The sequence below is a fragment of the Penicillium rubens genome, assembly GCF_028828025.1.
Source record: "Penicillium rubens strain IBT 27055 chromosome Unknown utg000002l_segment0_segment0, whole genome shotgun sequence".
Classification (NCBI taxonomy): domain Eukaryota; kingdom Fungi; phylum Ascomycota; class Eurotiomycetes; order Eurotiales; family Aspergillaceae; genus Penicillium; species Penicillium rubens.
Window position 1 is genome coordinate 6,849,815 of NW_026890600.1, and position 26,725 is coordinate 6,876,539.

At 46.8% G+C, this 26,725-nt stretch overlaps 7 protein-coding genes across 7 annotated transcripts; 5 read left to right on the forward strand and 2 right to left on the reverse strand.

Annotated features, from left to right (window-relative positions):
* Window positions 1–507: 507 nt before the first annotated feature.
* Window positions 508–1,441, forward strand: N7525_005070 (phytanoyl-CoA dioxygenase family protein; the record flags this gene model as incomplete). Its single annotated transcript, XM_061213270.1, has 2 exons — window positions 508–856; window positions 909–1,441. The coding sequence occupies 2 exons, from the start codon at window positions 508–510 to the stop codon at window positions 1,439–1,441; spliced, it is 882 nt and encodes a 293-aa protein (XP_061070291.1).
* Window positions 1,442–1,790: 349 nt separating this feature from the next.
* Window positions 1,791–2,486, forward strand: N7525_005071 (HD domain-containing protein; the record flags this gene model as incomplete). Its single annotated transcript, XM_002565172.1, has 3 exons — window positions 1,791–1,929; window positions 1,976–2,189; window positions 2,237–2,486. 3 exons carry the CDS (start codon window positions 1,791–1,793, stop codon window positions 2,484–2,486), a joined length of 603 nt encoding a protein of 200 aa, XP_002565218.1.
* Window positions 2,487–3,429: 943 nt separating this feature from the next.
* Window positions 3,430–5,344, forward strand: rfeF (uncharacterized protein; the record flags this gene model as incomplete). The annotated part of the gene is made up of 4 exons (XM_061213271.1): window positions 3,430–3,828; window positions 3,946–4,822; window positions 4,874–4,941; window positions 5,000–5,344. The coding sequence occupies 4 exons, from the start codon at window positions 3,430–3,432 to the stop codon at window positions 5,342–5,344; spliced, it is 1,689 nt and encodes a 562-aa protein (XP_061070292.1).
* Window positions 5,345–6,547: 1,203 nt separating this feature from the next.
* N7525_005073 (aminophospholipid-translocating P4-type ATPase DNF3) lies at window positions 6,548–11,452 on the forward strand (the record flags this gene model as incomplete). Its single annotated transcript, XM_002565170.1, has 1 exon — window positions 6,548–11,452. The coding sequence occupies one exon, from the start codon at window positions 6,548–6,550 to the stop codon at window positions 11,450–11,452; it is 4,905 nt and encodes a 1,634-aa protein (XP_002565216.1).
* Window positions 11,453–11,957: 505 nt separating this feature from the next.
* N7525_005074 (uncharacterized protein) lies at window positions 11,958–13,772 on the reverse strand (the record flags this gene model as incomplete). The annotated part of the gene is made up of 1 exon (XM_002565169.1): window positions 11,958–13,772. The coding sequence occupies one exon, from the start codon at window positions 13,770–13,772 to the stop codon at window positions 11,958–11,960; it is 1,815 nt and encodes a 604-aa protein (XP_002565215.1).
* Window positions 13,773–14,491: 719 nt separating this feature from the next.
* N7525_005075 (Zn(II)2Cys6 transcription factor) lies at window positions 14,492–16,211 on the forward strand (the record flags this gene model as incomplete). The annotated part of the gene is given in 4 exon segments (XM_061213272.1): window positions 14,492–14,504; window positions 14,526–14,962; window positions 15,385–15,542; window positions 15,554–16,211. Coding segments are annotated over 4 exon segments (1,266 nt in total), but the record flags the coding sequence as incomplete, so codon positions are not given.
* Window positions 16,212–24,279: 8,068 nt separating this feature from the next.
* N7525_005076 (MFS transporter) lies at window positions 24,280–26,102 on the reverse strand (the record flags this gene model as incomplete). The annotated part of the gene is made up of 5 exons (XM_002565167.1): window positions 24,280–24,384; window positions 24,435–24,533; window positions 24,590–25,368; window positions 25,430–25,859; window positions 25,929–26,102. 5 exons carry the CDS (start codon window positions 26,100–26,102, stop codon window positions 24,280–24,282), a joined length of 1,587 nt encoding a protein of 528 aa, XP_002565213.1.
* Between the last annotated feature and the right edge of the window lie 623 nt (window positions 26,103–26,725).

The following is a 26,725-nucleotide window of genomic DNA, read 5'->3' on the forward strand; positions in this document are numbered from 1 at the left end:
TATATTTTATGGCTAGTGTATTACTTCCTAAAAGAGACCAATGACGGCGTGGAATAGAGGCACGATAACGTCGGTGGGAAGTGCGAGATGTGCGGGTGGATCTGTACTCAGTTGGAGTCTAAGCTTCCCCCTGCCTTATATCCCCGGGGATACCAGAACTCCACAGTCTCGGTAGTTTCATGGTGACCTTTGACTGCCTGATCGTCAACCCTATCAGAACTCATCTTTCAGCCATGTGCCTGAGTATCCAGTCTCTCCAGATCCTCAGCCTCCTCAGATAGGGTAGTACCCGTTTGTCAGGCCTATCGGAGCTTATCTTTCTTTCATGTGCTTGAACATCTCACATGGCGGATCTATATTTTGTCGCGTTTAAGAAATACTCATCTCGGTGCGAAGGGCGATACCTCCGGACTTTCGATTGATCTACAAAATGCGAGCTTCTGAGCCCGCAATGTTTCACCAGCACGGCGTCTTCAGTGTTTTTACTCGAATATACCGGTAACAGAAATGAACAATTCCCATTACTCGCTCTCTACTGAGCAGCTGGAGAGCTTCCAGAAGCGTGGATACCTACTGATCCGTGGGTTTTTCACTTCTAAGGAATCGGAGCTGTTGCGAGAATGGGCGCAGGAAGTCCACGATCTTCCATGCACCCCTGACGTGCCCTGGATGCCTTATGAGGAGGTAAATTCGGAAGGCAAACACGTGCTGTGTCGCACTGAAAACTTTGCCAACTCGCATGCCGGATTCGATAGCTTCCTCCGAGGACAGCGTGCAACAAGTGTTCTACAACAACTCGCAGGAGAGGAGATGCTTCTCTTCAAAGAGAAGATTAACTACAAGTTGGCAGGAAGTGGTAAGCAGTTCCCGCTTTACAGGCCTGTTTTGATAACTCACCTGTTTGATAGGCGGTTTTGATCCTCATATCGATGCCAATGCCTACACCCATGTTAAAAACATCAAGCATTTGACAATCCTTGCGGCGGTCGATGGAATGAATGCTACCAATGGAGGTCTGGAAGTGGTGGACGGCAGCCACCGCATGGATATTCCTCTCGGCAGTGATCGCTGCATTGCGTCCGATTGGGTCGAAAGCAATGTCTGGACACCAGCTGAGCTCGAGTCAGGTATGCAGATTGAAAAGCTCACCAATACTTTCATCGCAGTTTCGTTAATGAAAGTAGGAGATATCTTGATTTTTGGCTCGTATCTGGCCCATCGCAGTGGCGCCAATGCTAGCTCTAAGGACCGGCGTGCGATCTATGCAACGTATAACTGTGCCGCTGAAGGTAATCTACACGACCAGTACTATTCCGACCGTCAGAAACTCTGGCCTGCGACACACATGCGGCAAAGCGGACAGTCATACGAGGAAGGTCGTGTGCGATATGCCTTTGGGTCCCCTATGTTGACTGTGGACTCAAAGGTGATGTCGGCCTGATGGGTATAGTCAAGCCGCATGGCATACTTTGTAAAGCAAAAGTGATCCAAAGATGTTGTAACAACTTCATCGATTAGTCAAAACAGAATACCTCTAACTAGGTAAAATGTATGTCTTACTGAAATATACTAGTCAGGTCCAGACTTCAAATCTGACGGGTGTGGGCCACCGGCATGATGACCGAACACTTTAGTCAAGGTACTTGCAACTGGACCGAAGATAGAGTAAAAGGGCCATGGCGTATATAAACACTTCCTTCCAAGGTTCCACCTCGCTTCTTCCTCATCTCTCCTTTGTCCAGCCGGATCTTGTTTCTCACAACGCCCCTCCTATCCGATTAAATAGGACTATGAATCAGCAATCACCCGAAGAAAAAGCAGAGGCTTTGATCGGCGCTCTAGAAAAGTATGGCCAAGGCGACTACATCGGGGAGTCGATTAGCCAGTTAGAACACTGTCTGCAGGCGGCTCACCAGGCCAGTAAAGCGAGTGCGTATTAATCCTAATATCTCTGACGGTCACTGATATCTTCGAGATGCTCGTGACGAGTTGGTAATTGCGGCTTTATTGCATGATATTGGTCAAATCATTCCGCTAGAATCCACCGAGGAGGCACGCATGAATCTTCGCGAAAGCACGGAAAACGTCGGCCGTGTCGGCCATGAAGCCATCGGGGCATCATACCTGCGATCCCTTGGATTCAGCGAAGTAGTGTGTCGCTTGGTAAATAGTCATGTCGCTGCGAAGCGGTAGGTGATCTTGTCCGTCTTTTTGCGAGCCCAGGCTCATCTTTTAGGTACCTCACTGCTACGGACCAGAGATACCACGGATCTCTATCATCTGCCTCGCAGAAGTCGCTGGCATTTCAAGGGGGGCCCTTCCGAGATGCAGACCTCAGGAACTTTGAGGAAGATCCACTTCGAGACGAAATGGTCTCACTTCGACTGTGGGATGATGCTGCCAAATTGGAGGGTGTTGAGGCCACCACACCCCGTGCTGGGGTCTATCTGGATATGATCATCGCGCATTTGCTCCGTGAAACCTGAGGGAGCTAGGGTGTATTGGTTAAATTCCAGCTTGGATGCCTATTGACATGTTCGGTTTCAGCTATAAAGAGAAGCACGTGTTTTTTTCCCAGGTCCACAGGTTCACCCATGCACAGGTCGGCATATTGTTTACTCAGTAAGCATCCTGTTCAGGCTCGGAGGTGTAAAAATAAGTAGTGGGGAGGCCAAGCGCCCTCATAAACCGGCACCGTGGAAATGACTCTGGCCAAGAATTCGTTGTCATATGTGTTATTATATGTATAGGGCCGCATTTATATCAACCTGCTGACTTCATTTAAGATACTTGGAGGTACCTTCTTTGCTGGGAAGGAGAAGTGGGGGCGCCAAGTATCCCGAGGTACCTTTCGTACTCCGTACTCCGTATACAGCTCAGCCTCACTTAGGCGACTAAGAGGGGCTATCCACATCAGGCAACGTCATCGAACTTTGGATTCCTCTCGTGATACTTCTCTGTGTCTTACTTTTTCTCCTCTTTTCCCCATCCAGTTCTATCATGGGTGTAAGTCTTCCAGATTTCTCCCACTACAACTCCTAGAGAACCCCTCAATCTGACTATCTTTAGTTTGCTCAGAAAATCGCCGCAGCTCAGAATAGCCAGAACATGGCTAACAGTGGTTCATATGGAGGTGCACCTCCGTCAGGATACACTGGGGGTCCTCCTGCCGCTCTGCAGCCTGGTGGATCGGTAAGTCATGTCCATCTCTGCGCCTGCTTCTGCTATGACTCGTTCGACGTCATACAGAAGGAAAAAGAAAAAAGTGCTAATGTTTAGCAGAGCCAACAGCCCCAATACCAGGCTTATTCAGGATCCCCAGCCCCCCAGGGATCGGTAAGCTATATTTTTTCTTAAGTCTTTTTGCTTTCCGTGATTTTCCCCCGCTTCCACGATTTACCCCTCCACGGTCATCATATTTCTGGAACCATGTCGGGACCTTACCAAGGCTATCCTCCATACGGCGGCTCATCTCAACCTCAGAACAATCCATCATCTCCGTACTCCAGGCCCCCGCCATCCACACCATACCCCGCCTCGCAGCAATCGCAGCAATCTCAGCAATCTCAGGGCTATGGCCGCCCGCCTCCACCCCCACCACAAGGCCAGCCTTATCCCTCCGCTAGCTCGCCATACCCAGGTCAGCAACCGGGACAGCCCTATGCTTCTCCTAGTTCGCCCTATCCTGGTCAACAGCAAGCTCCTCCACAAGGATACCCCGGACAACAACAATATCCCGGACAGCAGCAATATCCCGGACAGCAGCAATACCCCGGACAGCAGCAATATCCTGGACAACAACCATACCCCGGACAGCAGCCGCCATATGTACAAAATACCCCCTGCCCTGCATCACTGCCTATTTCTGTGTATCCTGTCTGAGTATTCGGATTGTCGTTGAATGGGTAATAGTTGGAAAGTGATGCTAACGGAAAATTGAACCAGGCACCACCCTACCCTACCCAGGGTTCCCCGTACCCCGGTGGCCAGGGCCGTCCTGGTCCCTCACCAGGACCACCAAGCGGACCGCCGCCAGGCCAATATGGCGCACCCGGTGGCGCCCCTCCCTCCGCATCTCCCCCGGCCACTCAGCAACAGGTCGCAGCCTACCGATCGCTTTTGATTTCCGCGATTCAGGAGAAGAACCTCCAAAGCTTCTACCCTCCCGAGCGACTGGACCGACTCGTTCAGTCGCTTGCCGCTGAAGCACCAGGCAAGCTCAATAGGCTGATTCATGAATGGGCCGTGCCTATGGAGGTTGCGACCGATGTCATGAAGCTTTCGCTGTTTGACGTGGTTCTCTATGTTGATGACAGTGGATCTATCGAATTCGAAGAGAAGGGACTCCGAAAGGACCAGCTCAAACAAATTCTCGGCATCGTAGCTACTGCCGCATCTACCTTTGACCAGGATGGTATTTCTGTCCGATTCATGAACTCCAGCGAGAAGGGCGATGGCATCCGCAATGCAGAGGATGTCGAGCGCCTAGTGTCCCGAGTCCGTTTTTCAGGCCTGACCCCTCTGGGCACCAGTCTGAGGAGCAAAGTCATCGACCCCATGGTTGTTCAACCCGCCCAGGCCAACCGTCTCGACAAGCCCGTTCTGGTGATCACCATCACCGACGGACAGCCTGCTGGCGAGCCTCATGGTACCGTGGGTGATGTCATTCGCTACGCAGTGGAGGAGACGTCACGGACCCGTTATGGCCCCGGCACCGTAGCCTTCCAGTTCTCGCAGGTGGGAACTGATCAGCGGGCTCGCGACTTCTTGGGCTCTCTGGATGAGGACCCTCATATCGGCCATCTGATCGACTGTACTTCCAGTAAGTTTCACGTGGGGTTCTATAGTGGATCTAACTAACGTGGTGTTCTAGACTTTGAGGTTGAGCAGGATGAGATGTCGCGTGCTAACCCACCCGTGCATCTCACTCGCGAGCTTTGGGTAAGTCGTTTCAACATATTTGATGATTGCATTAGTTTTTAACTGGCTGTCCGTTTAGTGCGCCAAACTGATGCTCGGCGCTATCGATTCTTCTTACGACACCAAGGATGAGCGAGAGAATCAACGTCGTGGTGCACCCCCACCAACAGGCCAGTACGGAGGAGGGTACGGCCAACCTCCGCCACCCCAGGGCCAAGCTCAGCCTCCGTATGGTCCGCCCCCTGGTGCCCCACCGGCTTCGTACGGTTCTCAGCCAGGCTACCCACCGCAGGGCCAATACCAACAGCCTCCCCAGCAGCCTCCCTACCAGGGATCGCGGGGTGGGTATGGCCAACAGCAGCCACATGGGTATGGATCCCCTGGACCTGGCTACCAGTATGGTGGACAGCCGCCACGCTATTGATGGAATGTGACATCATAGGGCTTCTGAGTTTACGGTTTTTTCGCCATGCGTTTGAGGGAAGGTAGTTGGGTTCTTTTACTCCACGTAGTTTCCATGAATTACGAACTCGAACCTAACTTTAAGTTGAATATTATTTTTCTATCTTTTAGATTTGGGGCCTTCCAAGGTTGACAGGTCTATGGCGTACGGGGTACCTAAGGTACATATGTAGTCGGTCCTTTGTGAAGGGGCCTGCCAAGGCTACACTAAAACGAATCAGCCCACGAGTTCGCTAGGGCGCTCAAGAGTGGTTGTACATATGCAGCATATTATACATGTATTGGCTAAAAGAGGAAAAGAGAGAAGAACCTTAGAAGTCACCATATACCTACCATGTACTCCGTACCTACCATGTACCTACTTAGGCCTGTCGTTCCCCCCAATTTTCCATCTGCAATAGGGCTGCAGGGTCCTGGGAATGTGAGGGTGGCCAATTAAAACTCTGGTAGATCTGGATCCAGCGGGCCTTTCGCCCCAATGCAGCGAGGGACAATCCCATCTGATTGGACGATTCTTAATTTAAACCTGGCTGGGGCTGTGCCGGGGGCGTCAGCGTGGGCATTCGATGGTTGCATCTTACGCGTTGCCCAGAACTTCCAAGGTTGGAACGGTTTTGGCGATTGGGAAGGTCTTAGACGTTTTAGACGGGGGTTTCCAATGCCCACTTTAACTCCAATTTTCTCATTCTATGCCTATCATATCCTTGTATGGAGTACTCGTACTCTTCGTAGATATCGTCAGTTGGAACACTAGGCCGTTTTGGGTTTACCACTTCCCTCAAGACTGGGTCTTGGCTGCTCCTCTCTCTCTGGGTTTTTTTTAGTCTTAGTCTCTTAGTCTCTTAGTCTTCTTGGCCTCTGTTCTTTTTCTCTTCTATACAACAGTACGAAATCACTGCGCCCTTCCTTTCTATCCTTGCGTCCGACGGGAGTACTTTCGTTTGCTCAACCCTCGCAACACCTTCATTTAGGGGAAAACATCTCCACTGAAAGAACAGCACAAGGATGACTGTCTAATCGGTGCGCTCAATCGAATACTTTACTTTGATCTTGAGGGGGATACTAGCAGAGGAAGGATCCAATAATTTCGGAGGGGAGAAAAAAAAAGATACCGAGATCGTCGGGATCTGTCCCGCGCATTCGTGCCAGGAATTCGACTGTCGCCATGTCCAACGACAGATCTACAGAGCCTACAGAGGGCAGCCAACCCGAACAGAACGATGCCCTCCGACGCCCATCTCTTGTACCCTCACGAACCCTCTCCGATTCCGGGCGGCGGATCTCCTCCCAACATGTGCGCTTCTCAACCGATCTCGATCGCGAGTCGGCCGAGGAACAACGACAGACAAACTGGGATGGACGCCCCAATTCTCGCGGCCTAACCATCAACACGGCGCTGGCGCCTCCATCTGTTCGAGCCGCTCCCTCACCCACCTCACCACTCTCGCCCCGAAATGCGACCCTCTCCCCGATTCCCCCGCCGAGTCCTGAGTCCGCCGGTCGGTCTCGGTCGCGAAACCGTGGGTACTCGCTCCGTCGCACCATATTTAATAAGACCATCAACTCGACGGAGAAGGATGACCTCGCCCTGGCTGAGCTGGGTGAGGTCAAGGAACCTTCGTCTAATGTGACTCCGGCCCAGGCCCCGACTGCTGAGACACTCACTGCCACCGATGAGAAGCATGCTTTAAGCGTCGCGCCGACGGCCACGCTCGACTCGACGCATAAGGAGGATGCTTCCCCTTATGTCTCCTCCGAACCTTCGGAAAAGGGTCTCAAGGAACAGTTCTCCGTGTCTGTGGCTCATGAGAAGTGGCTCCAGAAAAAGGCGACTACTGCAGTGGCTGTCGCGCGTTTCCAGGCTGTTATGACCTCTATCCAGAAATTTATTCTGCGCATCAAGGATATCCCACCTACTAAGGATGGGCGCCACATTGACTTAAATCCGTCTATGGTGGGTTCCATGATCGATGAGCGCACCCAGAAGCCTTATATCGGTAACTACATTCGTTCGAGTCGTTACAGTCTCTGGAGTTTCTTTCCCCGCCAATTCTTCGCCCAGTTCACCAAAGTCGCCAACTTCTACTTCTTAGTTGTAGCCATCCTGCAGATGATCCCTGGCCTGAGTACAACTGGAACATACACAACCATCGTTCCGCTTTTAATCTTCGTTGGTATCTCAATGGGCAAGGAAGGATTTGATGACTGGCGCCGGTATCGTTTGGACAAGGAAGAGAACAATCGGGATGCTTGGGTGCTCCGCCAAGGCCACGGAACGATCCAGGACGGCGCCTCCATGATAAGCAACGCTCAAGATTGGGAGCGAATCAAGTGTGAGGACATTCGCGTCGGCGACGTTATCAAACTTGAGCGCGACCAGCCGATTCCCGCTGATATTGCTCTCCTCCACGCCAGCGGACCCAACGGTGTCGCTTACATTGAGACTATGGCTCTCGACGGTGAGACAAATTTGAAAAACAAGCAGCCTTGTCAACCTGTATCCAAGGTGTGCTCGACTGTGGAGGACATCAATAGCAACTCCTTGCACTTCGTCGTTGAGGACCCCAACTTGGATCTCTATAAGTTCGACGGTCACGTCAGCGTCAATGGCCAGGAGAAACTGCCCTTGACTAACAACGAGATCGTTTACCGTGGCAGCATCCTTCGCAACACCGACCGCGCTCTGGGTATGGTAATTTATACTGGCGAGGAGTGCAAGATCCGCATGAACGCCAACAAGAACCCGCGAATTAAAAGGCCCGCTCTCCAAGACAAGGTCAATCGCGTGGTCATGTTGATTGTGGTGTTGGTCGTTATTCTGGCCGTTATCTGCACCGTGTCCTACAAGTACTGGTCTCAGGACGTGGAGCAACATTCCTGGTACCTTGAAGATGCTAGTGTTTCCTATGGGCCAATCTTCACTTCATTCCTGATCATGTTCAACACCATGATTCCCATCTCCCTGTACGTGAGTATGGAAATCGTCAAAGTTGCCCAGATGCTGCTTCTCAATGATATCGATATGTACGATCCCGAAACCGACACCCCGCTCGAGGCGCGCACATCCACCATCAACGAGGAGCTCGGTCAAGTCAGCTACATCTTCTCCGACAAGACCGGTACCCTGACAAATAACTCCATGCGATTCCGCAAGATGAGTGTGGCTGGAACCGCGTGGTTGCATGACGCCGACCTTCAGGAAGAAGCTGCTCTCGCAGGCGACCACACCAAGTTGATCCACAAGAAGCGGAGTACAAAGGGGAAAAAGGCTATGGGCCGCAAGTCTAATGTTTCCGAGGCTCAGATGCCCCGTCCGTCGAATGTTTCTGGGCCTCTTGATGCTCTCCGCCAGTCTGGCCGGTCGGCTACTACATACCGCACCGAGGAGATGCTCGAATATATCCAGCGCAAGCCTTACACCATCTTTGCCCGAAAGGCGAAATTATTCATTTTGTCTATGGCTCTGTGTCACACATGCATTCCCGAAGAAGACGCGAACGGAAACACCACTTTCCAGGCTTCCTCCCCCGATGAGTTAGCTCTTGTTCTTGCAGCGCAGGAACTCGGATATCTCGTCGTGGATCGCCAATCAAACACATTGACTATCCGCACACAACCAAACGGACCGCACGAAGCCACCAGTGACGAAGTCTACGAGGTCCTGGACGTGATCGAATTCTCAAGTGCGCGAAAGCGCATGTCGGTTGTCGTGCGCATGCCCGACCAGCGCATTTGCCTATTCTGCAAAGGTGCCGACACCACACTGATGCGTCTCCTGAAGCAAGCCGACCTGGCGCATGAGAAAGCGACCGAGATCGAGCGTCGTGCAAGCAGACGCAAGAATGCAGAGATGAACCAAGTCATCCGACGTAACAGCGAGCACCACAGCCGGAAGAACAGTGGTGCTCGGAGCAGTATGACCCGGCCGAGCTTCAACCGTCGGCGTTCGTCAATCACTGGCCAACAGGGCTCGGCTCTTCGAGCTAGTATCGATGTTTGGCTGCGCGACAGGGAAACGGATGGTGGTATGCGATACAGAGAGGCTGATAGTGAGTATTACAGCCCTCGGCCTTCGGCGCAGATGGGTAGAGCCTCAGCTGCGATCTCGGACTCTGGAAGCTCCACGAATGGCGAAGACGATGAGGATCTTGTGGAGGAGGCACTAGTTGTCAACGAGGCGGCTATTTTCGAGCGCTGCTTCCAGCATCTGAATGACTTTGCCACTGACGGCCTGCGGACTTTGTTGTATGGTCACCGGTTTTTGGATGAAGCGACCTACACGAACTGGAAGACTGCCTACAACGAGGCATGCACTAGCATCGTTGACCGACAGCAGAAAATTGAGGACGCCGGCGAGCAGATTGAGCAGCAGCTGGAGCTTACTGGTGCCACTGCTATTGAGGATAAGCTGCAAAAAGGGGTGCCGGAGGCTATTGACAAATTGCGACGAGCCAATATCAAGATGTGGATGTTGACTGGTGATAAGCGGGAGACTGCTATCAATGTTGGCCACTCGTGTCGCCTTGTCAAGGAGTACTCGACATTGACTATTCTGGATCATGAGAATGGCGATGTTGAGCAATCGATCGCGCATCTTATCGGGGAGATTACCCGTGGCCGTGTGGCACATTCAGTGGTCGTGGTAGATGGCCAGACGCTGTCGTTGATCGAAGCGAATGAGGTGGTCCGTGAACAGTTCTTCCAGCTGGCTGTCAAGGTAGACTCGGTTATCTGTTGCCGCGCGAGCCCGAAGCAAAAAGCGTTCTTGGTGAGGTCAATCCGCAAACAGCTCACCGACGCAATCACGCTTGCGATTGGAGATGGCGCCAACGATATCGCCATGATCCAGGAGGCCCATGTGGGTATTGGAATCACTGGAAAGGAGGGGTTGCAGGCAGCACGTATTTCGGATTACTCGATTGCGCAGTTCCGCTTCCTACTCAAGCTACTTCTGGTGCACGGACGGTGGAACTACCTGCGTGCCTGCAAGTATACCCTCGGCACGTTCTGGAAGGAAATGCTGTTCTATCTGACTCAAGCGCTGTATCAGCGCTGGAACGGCTACACTGGAACCAGTTTGTACGAGCCGTGGAGTCTGAGTATGTTCAACACTCTGTTCACCTCACTCGCTGTCATCTTCCTGGGTATCTTCACCAAAGACCTCTCCGCATCGACACTGTTGGCCGTGCCTGAGCTCTACACCAAGGGTCAAAGGCATGGCGGCTTCAATATCCGGCTCTACTTGGGCTGGTCATTCATGGGGACCTGCGGAGCGGTGATAATTTTCTTCACCATGTGGAGTCTCTATGGCCTGGCAAGAGTGAACCCCAGCGACAACGACATCTTCTCCCTGGGTTTACTAACCTACTCTGCGTGCATCATCGTCATCAACATGAAGCTCCAAGTCCTGGAAGTCCACAACAAAACCTACCTGTCGCTAATCGTAGTGATAATCTCCGTTGGCGGCTGGTTCATGTGGGATCTGATCCTCGACCGCGAATACACAATGTCCTCCGGCAAAGGCATCTACTTCCTCCCCTCCAACTTCATCCATCACTCCGGCCACAACCTCCTCTTCTGGACCGTCCTCTTCCTCTCTGTCTCAGCAGTCCTCCTCTTCGAGTTCACAGTCTCAACTCTCCGCGCGTTCTTCTTCCCAACAGACGTCGACATCTTCCAAGAATACGAACAAGACCTCGACATCCGCAAGCGCTTCGAAGAAGCAGCAGCCTCGGAACTTCAGCAGGGCTGGGACCATGGCACCAAGAGATCAAGCTTCGAGATCGCCCGGGAAAACGCGGAGAAGGCTGAAATGGATGCCCGCGAACGACAGGTTCGCGAACTGCTCGCCCGTCCCCGTGTCATGGATACGAAGGAACTCGAGGTCGATACCGCCAGCGCGACGGTTAGCCATAACAGCAGCGTCCCGAGTCACAATGCTGAGAAGGACCGTGGTCGCCAGTCTGGACTTCTCTGTCCCGAAGACGCTAATGGGCGTCGGCGTTCTGTTGAGATCCAGGAGCTCTTCAGTAAGGGCTATGGTGCTGTGCGCAAGGGTCAGCTCAAATGATTCAAGATTGAAGATTCGATTCGTATATGTATAACGGGATTTCCCCTCGTCTTTTTTTGTTATTTCCACCGTCTTTTTCTTTCATAGCGATTGCATCTGCGATTCCTGTCCATTCACTTATCATACGATCCCTTCGGGCATCGAAAGGCGTTGGTCTGATTTTTGAATTGGGATTGTCCAATTCCGTGGTCTCTCTTTTCTTATTATTCGCTGTTCGGTCTGTTGCACAGTCGGCCGTCAGTTCCAAGATACCAAGATACCCCGACTCACATTGTTGGCAGTCTGGCTTTTTTTCTTTTTTTCTTTCTTTTCGCGTTACATATCGGGTTCTATTGCATACGTGTGATTCCCCTTTTCTTTTTGCGGTTGAGGTGAAGTACATATTTCTTGCCTCGCGTTATTTTTAATTCAGAAATTTGACAGATGTTCTTCGATACATGTCTAATGCACTATAGCGACGCTATGCATCATAAATTATCATCAACAGTTATACGCCATTGAGGTCTCATATCCAAGCGACCGAATTCCTATCCGATGCAATATGCTCAATATCATCTTCGGAGTCATGTAGCAAGGGTTGAAAGACAATTTCCCCTTGATCCCATGCTTCCTGACCCTTACCCTTCCTCCAAATCACCGGGATCCTGCCAAGATCCTTACAGTTCATGTGCTCAACATACTCCGCGAAACCCCTCCCACCCCTAGAAGCACCCACAACCAATCCTCGATTATCCTGATAATCAAAAGTCGGGAGATCCTTCCACCACCGCATTCGAATGCCCTCCCCAATAACCAGAAGTGCGATCAACCCCGTGATCACCGCACTGGCAATAATATAAGCCCGCGACCCGATGCGTAAAGTAGAGATCTCAACCCGTACAGGGGCGGACTTCTTGAATCCACCGACCACCAATTGAGCCGACGCGTACCCGCCAAGGATATCGTCAACGAGGGACGTAATTGCATTCTCCATTCCCTTCATCACGATCTGCATCTCCGATAGGCTATCGTTCCCGCCAGCAACGGAAGTGCGATAATCACTAATGCTAGCATTGAACGCGTCCCCAAGGGTCGAGCGATAGTAACTAGTCAGATCGTTGGAGATGAGTTCGAGTTGTCGCATGACGATGTGGGTTATACTGTGATGGGGGTCGATATCATGGACCGCGTCCACGGATCTCACTCTGCTCACGCTGATATTCCGTCCCGGAATATCAACCGAGACATTGAATAATGCCGGCTTGAACGCGACGGCACACTGGATCTTATCCAAATTCTTGTAGTAACTCCCTGCCGCGATGGCCATGTATCGCTTTGCGCTGTATTCAATGGGGTCCGCCGCCACCCCTAACGCAACTATTGCATCGTCGCCTCGACCAACGTAGACCGAGTACTCCGGTGCGCTGGGTTTGCTATCGGGGAGTAAACCTCGGGCTGTGTGGAGGGTTGGCTGTGGAAGGTCTTGAAGTACAAACATCGAGCTTGTATTGTATATGCAGTCGACCGAGGCGTCGAGGCCGACTTCGTTGAAGGTATAGTTTCTGACGTGGGGTATGGCGACGAGATTATCGTCAGAGAGACCGGCACTTGCGCCAATTCCGTAAGATCGGCCGTGATAGTTGTAGCGGGTGTTGTCCATTTTGGGGTGATTGCGTACGCCGCCGTCGGTTGGCGAGGCGGAGTTCATGGAGGATAGTAGTGAACCTAGTAGGCCCATGCCTACTGAGTAGGTGAAGTAACCCTTTGCCTCGCGAATGGATAGGCCATTCTTGTCGATCTCGGAGGGGTATTCCTTGATTAGACTGATATTGGACCAATCTGGAATAGATACGGTAGAGTGTTGGATGCCGATGGCGTTTGCGGGTGTCAAAGCACCGGTCCATAGTGCTGATATGATAGCAGATAGGTTTGTGAGAAGTACCATGATGACAATCATCCAGAAAGGTAGACAGAAGTTGTTTGTTGGAGTGGATAGTGCTGACCAGAAGCCAAGCATGTCTAGGGAGACTGGGGCTTGTGTAAATCGAATGCGAGTTGTTAAGTTGATTAGGCGACAGAGTGCGAAGACTTCGATGGCTGCTAGGATTGCGCCGAAGATCTGGACTGCTGTCTGGACAGATGTTCGATTTGTATTCACAAAAGCATATAGGTTATCTGGAAGGTACCAGGTGGAAACATCGGTATATAATACAAGAGCACTCAGTGTTAAGGGGATGATGAGGAGGACGAATAGAAAATGCTCGATCCAGGAAGTTGATGGGGTGCTTTTCGATGAGACTATTAAGTGTTTGGGCTCGTCGAGGTGTCCTTTTTGTTGCATGATAGAGATATAATAAAGAATGTATAATAGTAAAGGAAGAAAGAGTCACGCTTAGATTCCGTCGAGACAGAGATGCATTGGGTATTTAGGCTCAGTTCAACTTGGAATCGAACATCCTTAAGACAATATTCGTTGTCATTGGTGCACATATGAAACAACACTAACATTTCTACATGTTAGCACTGTTCAAAACATGGCGGTTAATGACAGGCATCTCTGGATCACTCGTCTCCCATTGGTGACGCACTCTCCCGAGACCCCAGTGGCTTGCCGCCACGCTAGTCAATCCCAGCGCGTAGGGAAAACGTAGTCACATTGAAGGGAATTTCAAGAAAGGCTTCATGATATATTTCTATGAAGCAACGGAGCAAGGAAAGGTTGTATTTGGCCAAGTTAGCTGACATTGGGTGACTTAGTTAACTAGTTATTCCAGAATTATGTGAGACGCCTCGTTTTATCAGGCTACAATCTCCATTGTGCTTCATGACATAGGAGGATTAGGGTCGAAGAAAGATGCCACTCCATTAAATGTCATCTCGAATAATATAAAGAAAAGGAACTTGACAATCACCAAGTGACCATGTAAACCGTCACGTGGCGTTATCACCGGCCTTCTTTTTGCCGTTGACCCCATTCTCTTTCTTTCTCTTCATCCTAATAGGTCGACTCTCTAGGAAAATATATCTCTCCAACATTCTTATCACCACGCGAGAGAGGATATGCCCTCGGGAGGTTTGTGAAATATACACCGAGCATACCGAGAAGATGCGGCTCTGACGACCCTAGGCCCGGCTTGTATAACATGCCGTGAAAAGTGTCGCAAATGCGACCGCACAAAACCCGTTTGTCAGAGATGCATCACCAAAGGCCTTGAGTGCAAAGGATATCCGGACAAGTTCCGTTTTGCCGGGCTAGCAACCCGGGGCAAGTGGAAGAACAGGGCGGTCCCTACTGTGAGCCGTGACCATGCTGTCCGGACTCAGCCGGGCACCGGAATTGATCATCCAGATACCAGCCATGAAGAATCTGAATCCGATCAACGGCATCCAAGTGCTTTGCCCTCGTGCGAGGATCGTAATATTGAACGGCTGCCTATTCTCGACCATCCATGGCCACAGTCGGAAGGGCGATCCGTCGAGTTGGACGATTTGTTAATGCTAGAACGGACGGAGCTGTTGCTGGCACATTGTGTGTTTGTTTATCCTGGGTGTCGAATTACTTGACTGACTGCAAAATATTTATTTAGATGACCAGGTTATATGTCCACATCAAATCGCTCTTCCAGCTGGCGCGTACAACCCATATCAAGTTTATATTCTGCCGCTAGCATACGAACAAATTGGCGTGCTTTATGCCGTTCTAGGTCTTACCGCATGCCATATGGGAATAGGAAAAGGAGATACATATCTGCGAGAGACTCTGGCCGTTGAATATCGAGTCAGAGCTATACGCTGTCTTGGGGAAACTCTCCGAAATGGGATATCTGGCGAGCTGGATGAAAATGAACGTGATGGGATCTTCGTTATTATTCAGATACTGTTACTCCAGGATGTGAGTTGACAATCTTGCGTTTTTGATGTCTGATGTTAACATAGGACTAATGAATCTGAAGATTTTCGAATCGGGCATATCCACCCACGGAGCCCATATTACGGGTGCCCTATCGATTTGCAACCAGTTGCGCTTGTCTGATACCCTCTGCAGAGAGAATGAAAGAACGATATTTTTCTTAGGAAACCTAGCATGGCAAGTTCTCTCATCTTATTTCCAGTTTCTCCTAGTCCTGACGCATATCCTACCAGGCTGGACATCATCCGCTCACTAGCAGACGCCCGACGACTATGCTTTTCCCCCGAGCTTCGCGCAGCCGTAGCCACTTTAAGCGACTTGAAATTCGAGCGGGTCAATGGCTGCCCACGCGAGATATTCTTGATAATCGGCAACGTCATGGAGCATGCCAAGGCGCATGCGACGGGCAAAATGGGAACAGCAGAATACGAGCGGCTTCTCAATGCCTGCCGCTATGAGTTGTACTCGTGGAGCTTGAAGCCTGACAGATATCCAAACGACAATCCCCGCTGGCCTGCAGTTGCCGAGGCTTTCCGTCACGCATGCATACTGCACACATCTCGCTTGCTGGATATGGCTCAACCGGCCGAAGCGCCAATAATACAAAAATCGGTCACTGCAATCTTAGACTCCCTAGCGGAAATCCCTGCAGACTGTCGTCTGATCGAGTTGGTGGTTATGCCAATTTTTATGGCTGGGGCCGATGCTTTGTCCCCGTACGCTCGGCATTATCTCCTTCTGCGATTCGACCATATCCGGTCCCATGGTGGGGTTTCTAGCGAAATGTCGGTTTCTCTACTCAAATCTGTTTGGAATGCTCGAGGTAGACAGGCCAAACATGATAGTAGAAATATTCCGTGGGTGTGGTTTGTGAGTTACCTTCTCTATAACTAGGATCTCGATATTTTGCTGACTTCTGCAGACTCGCGACTCCGGATCGGAGAGGCAACTGTTGGGGTGGTCACGTGCTTATCACGTGATCCCCCGCTTCCCAGGACTTCCTCATGTGTATGCAGATAGCTTCCCCCTCTCTCTTCTTCTTTTTCTCCTCTCCAGAGTCCATCCATTTATTTCTCTGAGTTGCATATTCCACTGCGTAGCTTCTTCCTTCTATCAGGTTATGAAGCCCTTTGCTCGAGGACTCCGAGTATCATCAAAATCATCAATTTTCATTAAGTCTAACTAAGCGAATCAGAATTTTCAAATTTTCATTATAGGTCGCGCTTCGGCCCGTCCCGCACCCCACCAAATCGGATTATCGAATCTATCATCATTAAGGTAGTGAAGGTCATCGATATCATCATAGGCCGCATTTCTTTATTAGAGATTTCTTATTAAGAGAGCTCTACATTCACAAATAGAGATTTTTCTATCGTGAAAACTCTGCATTTCTTAGCGAGAGTTAGCGAAGACGCGTCTCTCTACTTCTAACCGGAGATCTTTCTATCGAGAAGACTCTACATTTCTAGCTAGTTAATATAACTAATTCCGAGGATAATAACGCCGGTAAGGGCTTATCACGCTCTCTCCCCGCACCTCACACCTAAACCTAACCTTCTTCCTCCGCCGGCGTAGCGAAACGACCGATTCGGACCTAGGGTATAAACCTCCCGGAGGAGAAGGAAATCAAATTAAACAAAGGTATTAAGTTATTACTAGATAGTAGTAATCTTACTAGATAGAAACGCTAGATCAAGAACGGACTTAGTATAGTCCGTATCGACAAAGTGGCCAATTATAAACTACCCTAACTATAGGAGATAGACCCCGAGTACGATATTTAGGAATACTAGTCAAAAATTGCCTATAGATAGATTAAGAGTCTACTAGATTAAGAGATTATCACTATTCTTAAAGGAGGAGTAGAAGCCTTTCTATATCGTATAGATATTATAATACGCGAAGTGGAGACTCTTGTTTATAGTGTAGAAATCGTAGACAATATTAGATATAAAGTTATTAAGTTTTATAAGATCCGGAGATTAGATTTCTCTAGCGCTAATACCTATATTATAGCGTATTAGACGTAGTATAACTAACTAGGCCTATATAAGGTAGAGCCGCACCCTTTCGGTATAATATTTATTATACTTTATAATCTCGAAGGAGAACTAGATTTAGTAAAGTTCACCTACTAGATAATAAAGGATACTATTCTAGAGAGCGTTATAAAGGACGACTTTAATAGCTTATATAAAAAGCTAATTATAGAAGCTTATAATATACCTACTTTATTAAGCACCTTTACTATAGTAAACGTAGTATAGAAGATAGAGAACTAGCGCGGTAGAAGGGGACGCGGTCGTAGTAGACACGGCCGCGGCGGCGGATATAATACTTTATCGGACACTAAAATAGATATAAAGATAGATAGAGAGACGTTATCTTTCTTTAAAAACGGTCTAGTAAAAGATAAGACTATCGACTAGTGGGTAGAGTAATAAAGAAACTAATAACTATAGTACGTTAATAGCTACAAATATCCCTACTATAGTATCGAAGGTTATCTAGTAAAGATATACTACTACCTTATAGAAGACCTTATTTTCGAAGGGTAGAAACCGGTAAAGAATGTCTAGTGTTATAGTATTATAAAGCGGTTAGTAAATAATAAGAAGAACGAAGGTAAGGCTAGTATAGCTCGGGTAAACTCCGTACACTCTATAGATAAGATATAGATACTAGATAGTAGTGCTTCTAAAACTATCACTAGTCACTATAAAGATTTTTACGAATACACTAAGTATAAAGCTAGAGAAACGCTATATAGCTATACTAATACTAATAGTAATATTTAATTCGTAATAGTATATAGTAAGGCCCTAGTCTAGATTAAGACTTCGACTAGGAAAGTGAGAACAATCCTTATCTCTACCTACTATAACCTATTAACTAAAGATAGACTACTTTCTACGAATGCTCTAGAAGTAGATTATAGGATTTATTATAACCCGATTATATTAAAGCTTATACGTATAAACCGGGAGGAAGTCGGCCTAGTAAAGAAGGTTAGCGGACTTCTATAGATTAACGGCCCGCTTTTTTATAGTATAAAGAGCGAAGCCGAAGATATAAAAATAGAGATTTTAATAAAGGTCTAAAAGACGCATTTTTATAAGCCTAATTCTAGCTCTAAGTCTAACGATAAAGATAAAGACCTTAATAGAGTTAGTAAGGTAGTCTCTATATACGAAATATATAGATATCTAGGGTATATCGGTAAACCGTATATTAAAGCTTCTTTAGCGGATACTATTCTTCTTAATAAGGATAACTAGGTTGAACTTTACGACTTTAATTGTGAAGTATGTTAGCTTAGGAAAGCGAAGAAACGGATCTTAAGAGACAAATAACGATATATTAAAAAGCCTAGTATGAAATTTTATACTAACACCTAGACTATAAATCCCCCCGGACCCGGTAGAGAGAAATATTAGGTTCCTATTATAGACGACTATACCCGATACACCGAGGGCCCCTATTTTCGCACTAAAGATAAGATTGCGGAATATATAATTAAATTTTATAAGCGGTAGAAGCTTCTCCGCGGTAGATACCTAGCTATCTAGCGTATTAATAGAGGAAGCGAATTCTATAAATTCTAGATATAGGGGGAGAGTAAGGGAATGATTTTTAAACTTACACCCGCGTATATACCTAAACCTAATAGTGTAGCGGAGCGTATAGGAGGCTATATTAATCAAATATAGAGGACGATAAATATAGATATAAAGCTTCTAGACTCTCTCTAGCCTTTTCGTGTAAATACCGCTATCTATATTTATAACCGTTTAATAAACCCTAAAATAGGTAAGACTCCTATTATTACCTAGTAGTAAGACCTTAGTATAGGAGAAACGAAGGTTAATCTAAAGCACCTTTATATATAGGGAGTAATTATTTTTATCTATATTCTAAGAGAGACTCGTATATAGTTAGAGAAGTTAGGAGCACGAGCATTCTAGGGATATCTGATTAGTTACGAAGGAGAAAATAGCTATATCTTTAAGGTATAGAATCCTATTATAAAAGAGATTATACGCTCCCGGGATATCACTTTCCTAGATAAACTAGATAAGAACACTAGATCGGATAACGACTAGAAGGGGGGTCTAGCGCCGACTAGAAAGCTAGCACTAAAAGACCCTAATTCGGATAATAACGACACCGGAGCACTCTATAAAGAGGGAGGACCCTAGATTAAAAAGGGTAAATAGCTATTTAAAAGACCTAGGATTTAACTAAGGCTAGTTCCGTAGGTTATTATTACTAATAGGAAGCTAGAACCTACTATTTAAGGTCTAATAAAGCTAATAATTTAGTAAAAGTAACCCTTAGTGGGACCGAATACACCGGGAAGAGTATAGACTATACCACTAACACCTAAAGTGTTAACTAGGATCTAGGAAGTCGAGGATATATCTCTAATTCGATAGCCTATCTTCTAAAAGCTAGTAAAGAGATAGCCGATATAATAGGCTAAATAGTAGTCTAAATAGTAGGCTATACCGTACGATATACCGTAGGCTATATAACGTCCTACGCTCTAACCCTAAGCTCGGGAATTAATTAGAAAGTATATAGATTAGCTTAGTATAGAAGTGTTAGTTCTTCCTCTACTACTACCTTAGCCTAGAAAGTAAGCTATAAAGCCTCTAGTGCTAGAAGTGATCCTAGAATCCCCTATTCACTAGTCGATTAAGCGTAACGATAGTGAGGATACTTATAAGACCTTTATATATAAACTAATCAAATAGGTAGTTTCTCCGTAAGAAGAGAGATAGGTGGTCTCTTAGTAGAGAGAGAGATAGGTGTTTTCTTACCGAGAGGAAGAGACACTAATTTAGCGAGATCTCACACTACTAGTAGTAGTTATTAAATCACTAATACTATATTTACTAGGTACATTTAGAGAGGATATACTGTAGTAGGAGACTCTAAAACTAGTTCTACACACTTAGTAAGAGATTTCTTATAAAGCTCTCTCTTATAGAGAGGAAGAGCCTTCTTAGTCTACTTTTTATCAATAATAGGAAGAGATTTCTTAGGAGCCTTTTTAATAATAAGAAGAGGAGATTTTATAGCTATAAGAAGAGATTTCTTATAATATTTCCACGATTAAGACCGATTAGAGTATGATTCAATAGGATCGTTAGCCGTCCGTTATTATAGTTAGTAGCGATAAGACAATTCCGTAGTTTATTCCCCGCCGTTTAAGCCGTACGAGACGCTTACCGGAGCGCTACGGCTTCCCCGAGAACCCCCTACGTCCCCTAAGACCGAACCCTCTACCGAAACCGAAGACGAAGATAATACGCGTGAGACCGGACGTTCCGTAGGGTAATAATAGTGCTAGCGAGGGATCTAGATAGGGATAGGATAAGTAGGATATATAGAGAGGAAGGCTAGTAGTGTCGAAGGTTCTTACTAAGTAAAGCACTTCCTTTATTTATAACGGTAAGCCGCTTTATATTAAAGACATCGATATCCCTTAGTCCTATAAGTAAGCTCTAAAGTCCAAATTTATAGATAGATAGTAAGCTACTATAGAGAGTTAGATTGATAATCTCTATATAAAAGACACTTTCGATATTATTCGAAGACCGCTAGGAATCACTCCGCTTCTAAGCTAATAGGTATATGATCTTAAAGTCACTAAAGACAATAAGGTATATAGTTTTAAAGTAAGATAGGTAGTGTACGGGAACTTCTAGATAAAGAAGGAAGACTCTATTTTCTACGCACCTATCGTCTAAAACACACTTATTAAGATTATTTTCACTATTATTATATAATAGAATTATAAATAGAAGCAATTTAATATAGTTATAGTATATCTAAATATATTATAAGATAATTAGGAAATAGTCTATATATTTTAACCCCTTAGTTTTAAGTACTATAAACCGGATATTAGAATTAAAGGCTAGGTTTATTAATTAAAATAGGCTCTATACGGACTTCGTGATTTAGTAGCTTTATAGAATAAAGAGCTAGATACTAGATTAAATAAGATTGATTTTTACGCACTCGACGACGATCCTTATATATATATAAAAGGTTAAGGCGTAATAGTATAGTTTTTGTTAGTTTATGTAGATAATTTTATTACTACCGTACTAATAGATACGGAAGTGTAGTAGATTTACCACTAGACGAAGGAGTAGTTCGAAATCAAAGATATAGGAGAGCCTTCACGCTTTCTTAGTAGCGCTATTTCTCGGGACTATAGTAAGAAGACTATTATAATATCTTAGAAAGCTTATACCCTAGAAGCGCTATATCTTATAGAAATATAGTTATATACACTAACCCCTATCCCGCTATCACTAAGCCGGAAATAGGAGGTTAACAATAATAACCTAGAGACCCGTTTATACGATAAAGATTATATATTATATAGATCTCTTATTAGGAGACTAAACTAGCTCACTATAGAGATAAGACCGGATATTAAGTTTATAGTTATAAAATTATAACACCGCTCTATAGTACCTACCACTAATAATATATAAGCTATCCGATAGGTCTATAGATACCTAAAAGGGATAATAGAGCTTTATATAACGCTCGGGAGAATCTAGGATATAACTTTCTTTATATATATAGACGCCTTATATAGAGACTGGCCTAATACGAAGTCTATAGAGGGGGCTATCTAGTTCTTCGGCGGTACACTAATTAGGTGGTATTTAAGGAAGTAGACAATTATAGCACTATTATCGATAGTAGTAGAGTGGTACGCTCTTAATAGACCGGTAAGGGATACCTAATAGCTTATAAAAATCGCTACCGTATTAAACCTACCGAATGTAATAAAACCTATCGTTATCTTAACGGATAACATTAACACCTAGCTTCTTATAGGAAAGCGCTCTTACAAAAATAGTATAAGATAGCTTGATATACGCTAGTTCTTCGTTAAGGACGCAATCTTTAGAGAGAAGATCAATCTGCTACGTGTTAATACGATATATAATGTGGCGGACGGGTTCACAAAAGCTCTCGATAAGGAAGCATATGACAGATTTGTATATATACTAGGTCTTTAGTGATCTATATACAATTTTACTAATGGAGAAAGGAGTGTTATGATACGTAGGAAAGGCAGTAAAGACTATATGGAAAAAAAAAAAAAAAAAAAAAAAAAAAAAAAAAGAGAGGTTTTTGTATGGAGAGTAGGAATAGGGGTATCTAGGTCAGTCCTGAAGGGGGGTGTTGGGGTGGTCACGTGCTTATCACGTGATCCCCCGCTTCCCAGGACTTCCTCATGTGTATGCAGATAGCTTCCCCCTCTCTCTTCTTCTTTTTCTCCTCTCCAGAGTCCATCCATTTATTTCTCTGAGTTGCATATTCCACTGCGTAGCTTCTTCCTTCCATCAGCAACATGACTATCTTATTATATAGATCATAGGATTTTGTAATTTTGTTCTCAAACCCATTCAGATACGAAATTACAGATTTGGTTTAGCAAAAATAAAAGGAGTTCTTGGTAGTTCAACTAAGGTGATTATTCTATCCCTCTTACCGGGCAAAGTGGCTTGTTAATAGAGGTGCAATCTAGATGGAAATGGAATGGACGGAGAAAACACTATATCGATTGACGATCTCGCACGAGGAGAGGAGGAAGAGAGAAGGAAAGGAGAGAGAGCTATCATATAGTGATACCTCAGGTATCTAACATCCCCCTTATAGAACCTACCTCACCCCTATCTAGTATATAGTGTAAACAAAAAGCTCTAAGCTTACCGTTAGACTATCTGTATCCCCCCTTATCCCGTCCCCTTTTAACCCTAGCGTGCCTCTTACACTAAATAAACCCTCTAGTTTATATTAGCTAATCTTAGCGTACCTTATACTACACTCGCTCCTAAGCGAAGGTAGGATTATAGACACTACTCTTATAGCCGGTAGTCGTGAAGGTAGAGACGGAGGTGATTAGAATTAACGATTATCGTAGTGTAGGTATCGGGTATATAGCTCTAGCACTAGCACTAGTATCTAGCGCTAGTATCTAGTACTAGTATCCTAGCTCTAGTACGGGTATAGGCACTGGCACTAGCTCTAGCCTTAGCTCTAGCCTTAGTACTAGCTTACTATACGCTATACACTATACACTAGCGTACTTCTTATTAGTTAAAAAATGTATATATAAAAAGGGTACTCGGACGTTCGAGTATATAGGCGTATACAGTTATATAAAAAGAAATTCGATAAAAATCCTAACAAAAATCCTAATAAAAACCCCGATAAAAAACCCCGTGAAAAACCCCGTGAAAAACTCGGTAAAAATTTCGAATTTATGATAGGTGAAAATATCTATACTCTAGTAGTTCTCGGCTTGCGCAGAGGATGGGGTTTGAGAAGGTTGGGGTCATACCTTGGCATATGCGGTTTGTGAAAGGGAAGATTAATGGGAAGGTTGGAAATGGTAGGGAGTTGCCGCCTGGGGGTGATACTGAGGATTTGTGCAGAGACACGTTGAGTCTTACGCTGGCGTGGGATCGATGGGAGAATAGAGCGAGAGGAATGGCGGCGAAGGCTATGGAGAGATGAGCAGATTTTGTCGGCGACTGGACGGGGAACTGTTACTGGTACCTAACGACTGATGTGGAAAGTAAGAGGCCAAATCAGGGTTCGTACAAGGAAAATATTCCAGCAGTCAGCCGAGGAAAGAAGACACCCATGGATGAGAAGTCAATGAAACGGAGCCATTATTCAGATGTCATCTCGTGGCCTTCTCAGAGAAGAACATATAGAATAAAATATCCCACGCAAGAAATTCGAACTTGACCTCCAGTTCAATTAGCATTAACACTTTGCTCTATCCGGGTTATCAGATTGCTTATGAATAATATGTAGTAGCGTGAGGGTCAATAATTATGAGATGTCTTAGATATCAATGAGATGGGGACCGCTATCCTGGCTAGCTGAGCCTTCAGCTGCTTCGTCGGCCATACGGTTCAAATGGCAAGGCTCCGGCAATGATCGCCATCACAATGTAAAGGGCTGCGCATATGTAGATTGGCACAGGCGTGCTGGTCTGTTCTCGATATAAGCATTTCCCCACGAGAGCAAAGAATAAATCCTTACATTTGCAGCCTGGCCAACAACGGCACTGATGATTCCCATGATCCGATTGAGCCCAATAGCAACACCGTTGCCTGTGCCCCGGTGGGCGGAGGGGAAGACCTATCGAGCAATGAGATACAGAATGACAGATCTAATCAGAGTGAGCGAGCACATACCTCGGGGGTGTAAGCATAGAGTGTACCATAGTAAATGTTCAAACAGAAGGAAATAGCACATGTAAAGCCCAGATTCTGGCTTGCAGTGCGCACTTGCGTATAGCAGAAAAAGAAAACCATTGTGATCACAGCTCCGATGATCATGGTTCCTCGGCGGCCCCAAAACCAGGGCGAGCGACACATGAATCCCGCTAACACAGGACCGAAGATGCCACAGGTATTGTTGATGGCATAGTTCCGCCAGGTGATATACGGGCTACTCTCTCCAAACATTGCGCCCCGCGATGCAAGATAGGTGGGGAGGAACACGTTGTATAGGGGATACGCGAGGCCGATGAGGAGCCATGAGAGCCAGACCAGGGTCGTCGATAGTGCCATTTTGCGAGTTGTGAAGAGTCCACGGACATGGAAGAGTACTTCGCCTGGGGAGATTAGCCGCGCCAACCAACCAGATCCTGGGGCTCCTCGATGAGCGATTCGTCCACATGCCTCAAGCCGCTCGATAGTGAGACTGCATGGGCGGTTGTGTCGATCGGCAATATTGCGTAGGACGTGTACTGCCTGCTCGTCTTTGCCCTCGGAAATCAGGAACTTGGGGGTTTCTTCAAGGCGGATGATTGTCAAGCGGAGGACGGAGAGAACAAACACAAAGGCGCCGCTTGTGTACCAGACATAACGCCATCCCTGGTTATTTTCACGAGTACATGTAGCTGCATCGCTACAGGAGAAGTTGGGAAGAAAGGCCCAAGCAAAGAGACCTGCGATAAGCTGACCCAGACCTAGATACTGTGGGTCAGTTCAGACTTTCGACAGGATGTTTACTTGGGAGTGTAATCTCACCCCACCACGCCGCCATGAGGGTCAAAAGCCACTGTTCCTTGCCCGGAAGGTATTCAAGGAAAACTGTGGTATCCAGAACCAGGTTTCCCCCAGCACCGAATGCACTTAAGCAGATAAACAAACCCAGGGTGACCCAAGAGGGAGCAGCCCCCGCGACGATAGTGAATACCGATGAAAAAAGCAGGGAGAAGTTGAACGCGAACCGGCGGCCGATAATATCTGCCGAAAAGCCCCAGAAAATTGCACCCACCAACATGCCCACATAAACCGCGATGGTGAGCCCTGTGGAATATGATGGGTTGAACTCCAACCTGGCCTGGGTTGAGATAATGGACTGAATCAAGAGAATGAGCGAGTCAACAGCATATCCGAATCCGTTTAGGCAAAATAGTTTCCAGTGGTGAGGCGTGAAACCAATCTCATCAATGGTCTGTAGAGGACAAAGGGCCTCGAGTTAATTGCATGTCTCAATCACGGTGCGCGGATATTGATTTCCCACATCATTGATAAGCGTCATCTTGGCAGCCAGAACCTCGTCCACCTTCTCTCCCTGCAGAATATCTTGGTCTCCATTTCGAATCGATCTCTCCTCCGCCAGCAACGAGTTCGTCGAGTGTTTGTCCTTGCCCGCTGTACTAGGGACAATTGATTCGGGAGGATATTGAGAATCCATCGGCAGCGAGGGATAATATTTCTCTGAACTCCTGTAAGTTCCGAGGAAGGGAGAAGATGCTGGCGCAGTTAGTCAAGAGAGAAAGGGAAGCAGGGGAGCTTTGACGCCACGAGGGGCAGGTGCCCTCTTATAAGTGGAATTAGCGGCAAGCGCTGATTCGGCTAATATACATTTTCTTGATCGGCTTGCATCTGCGCCTCCAAGATCGTCACGAGATTTGCTGCCATGAAGCTGCTGTGGGAGATACCTAAGTACTTAAGTACTTCTTAAGTCGGTAACCTTCTCCACTAAGGTGTAACCTTGCAGGTGACCATCTAGGCAATCGCTGAACTTTTGATATCAGTCAGATTCCAACCCTTTTAAAGGCAGTGCTGCAGAGACTTGGCGCACGAGCCCTCATCCGCGATCATAACTCGCAGAGGGGGAAAGGACGCTATTCCCGATTCGCACGGGTTTTACCAGCTGGGATGCGATGGAATTCGGGGGATATCTGGATAATCATTACTTGGCCGTGATAGTAAATAACTAGTTACTTGAACTTGTTAGTTTCTGTAGGGAAAGACATTGGACAAAATAATGTCGTGGCCTGATTCGTAAGGCGGAAACATGAATCTGATGCCTTG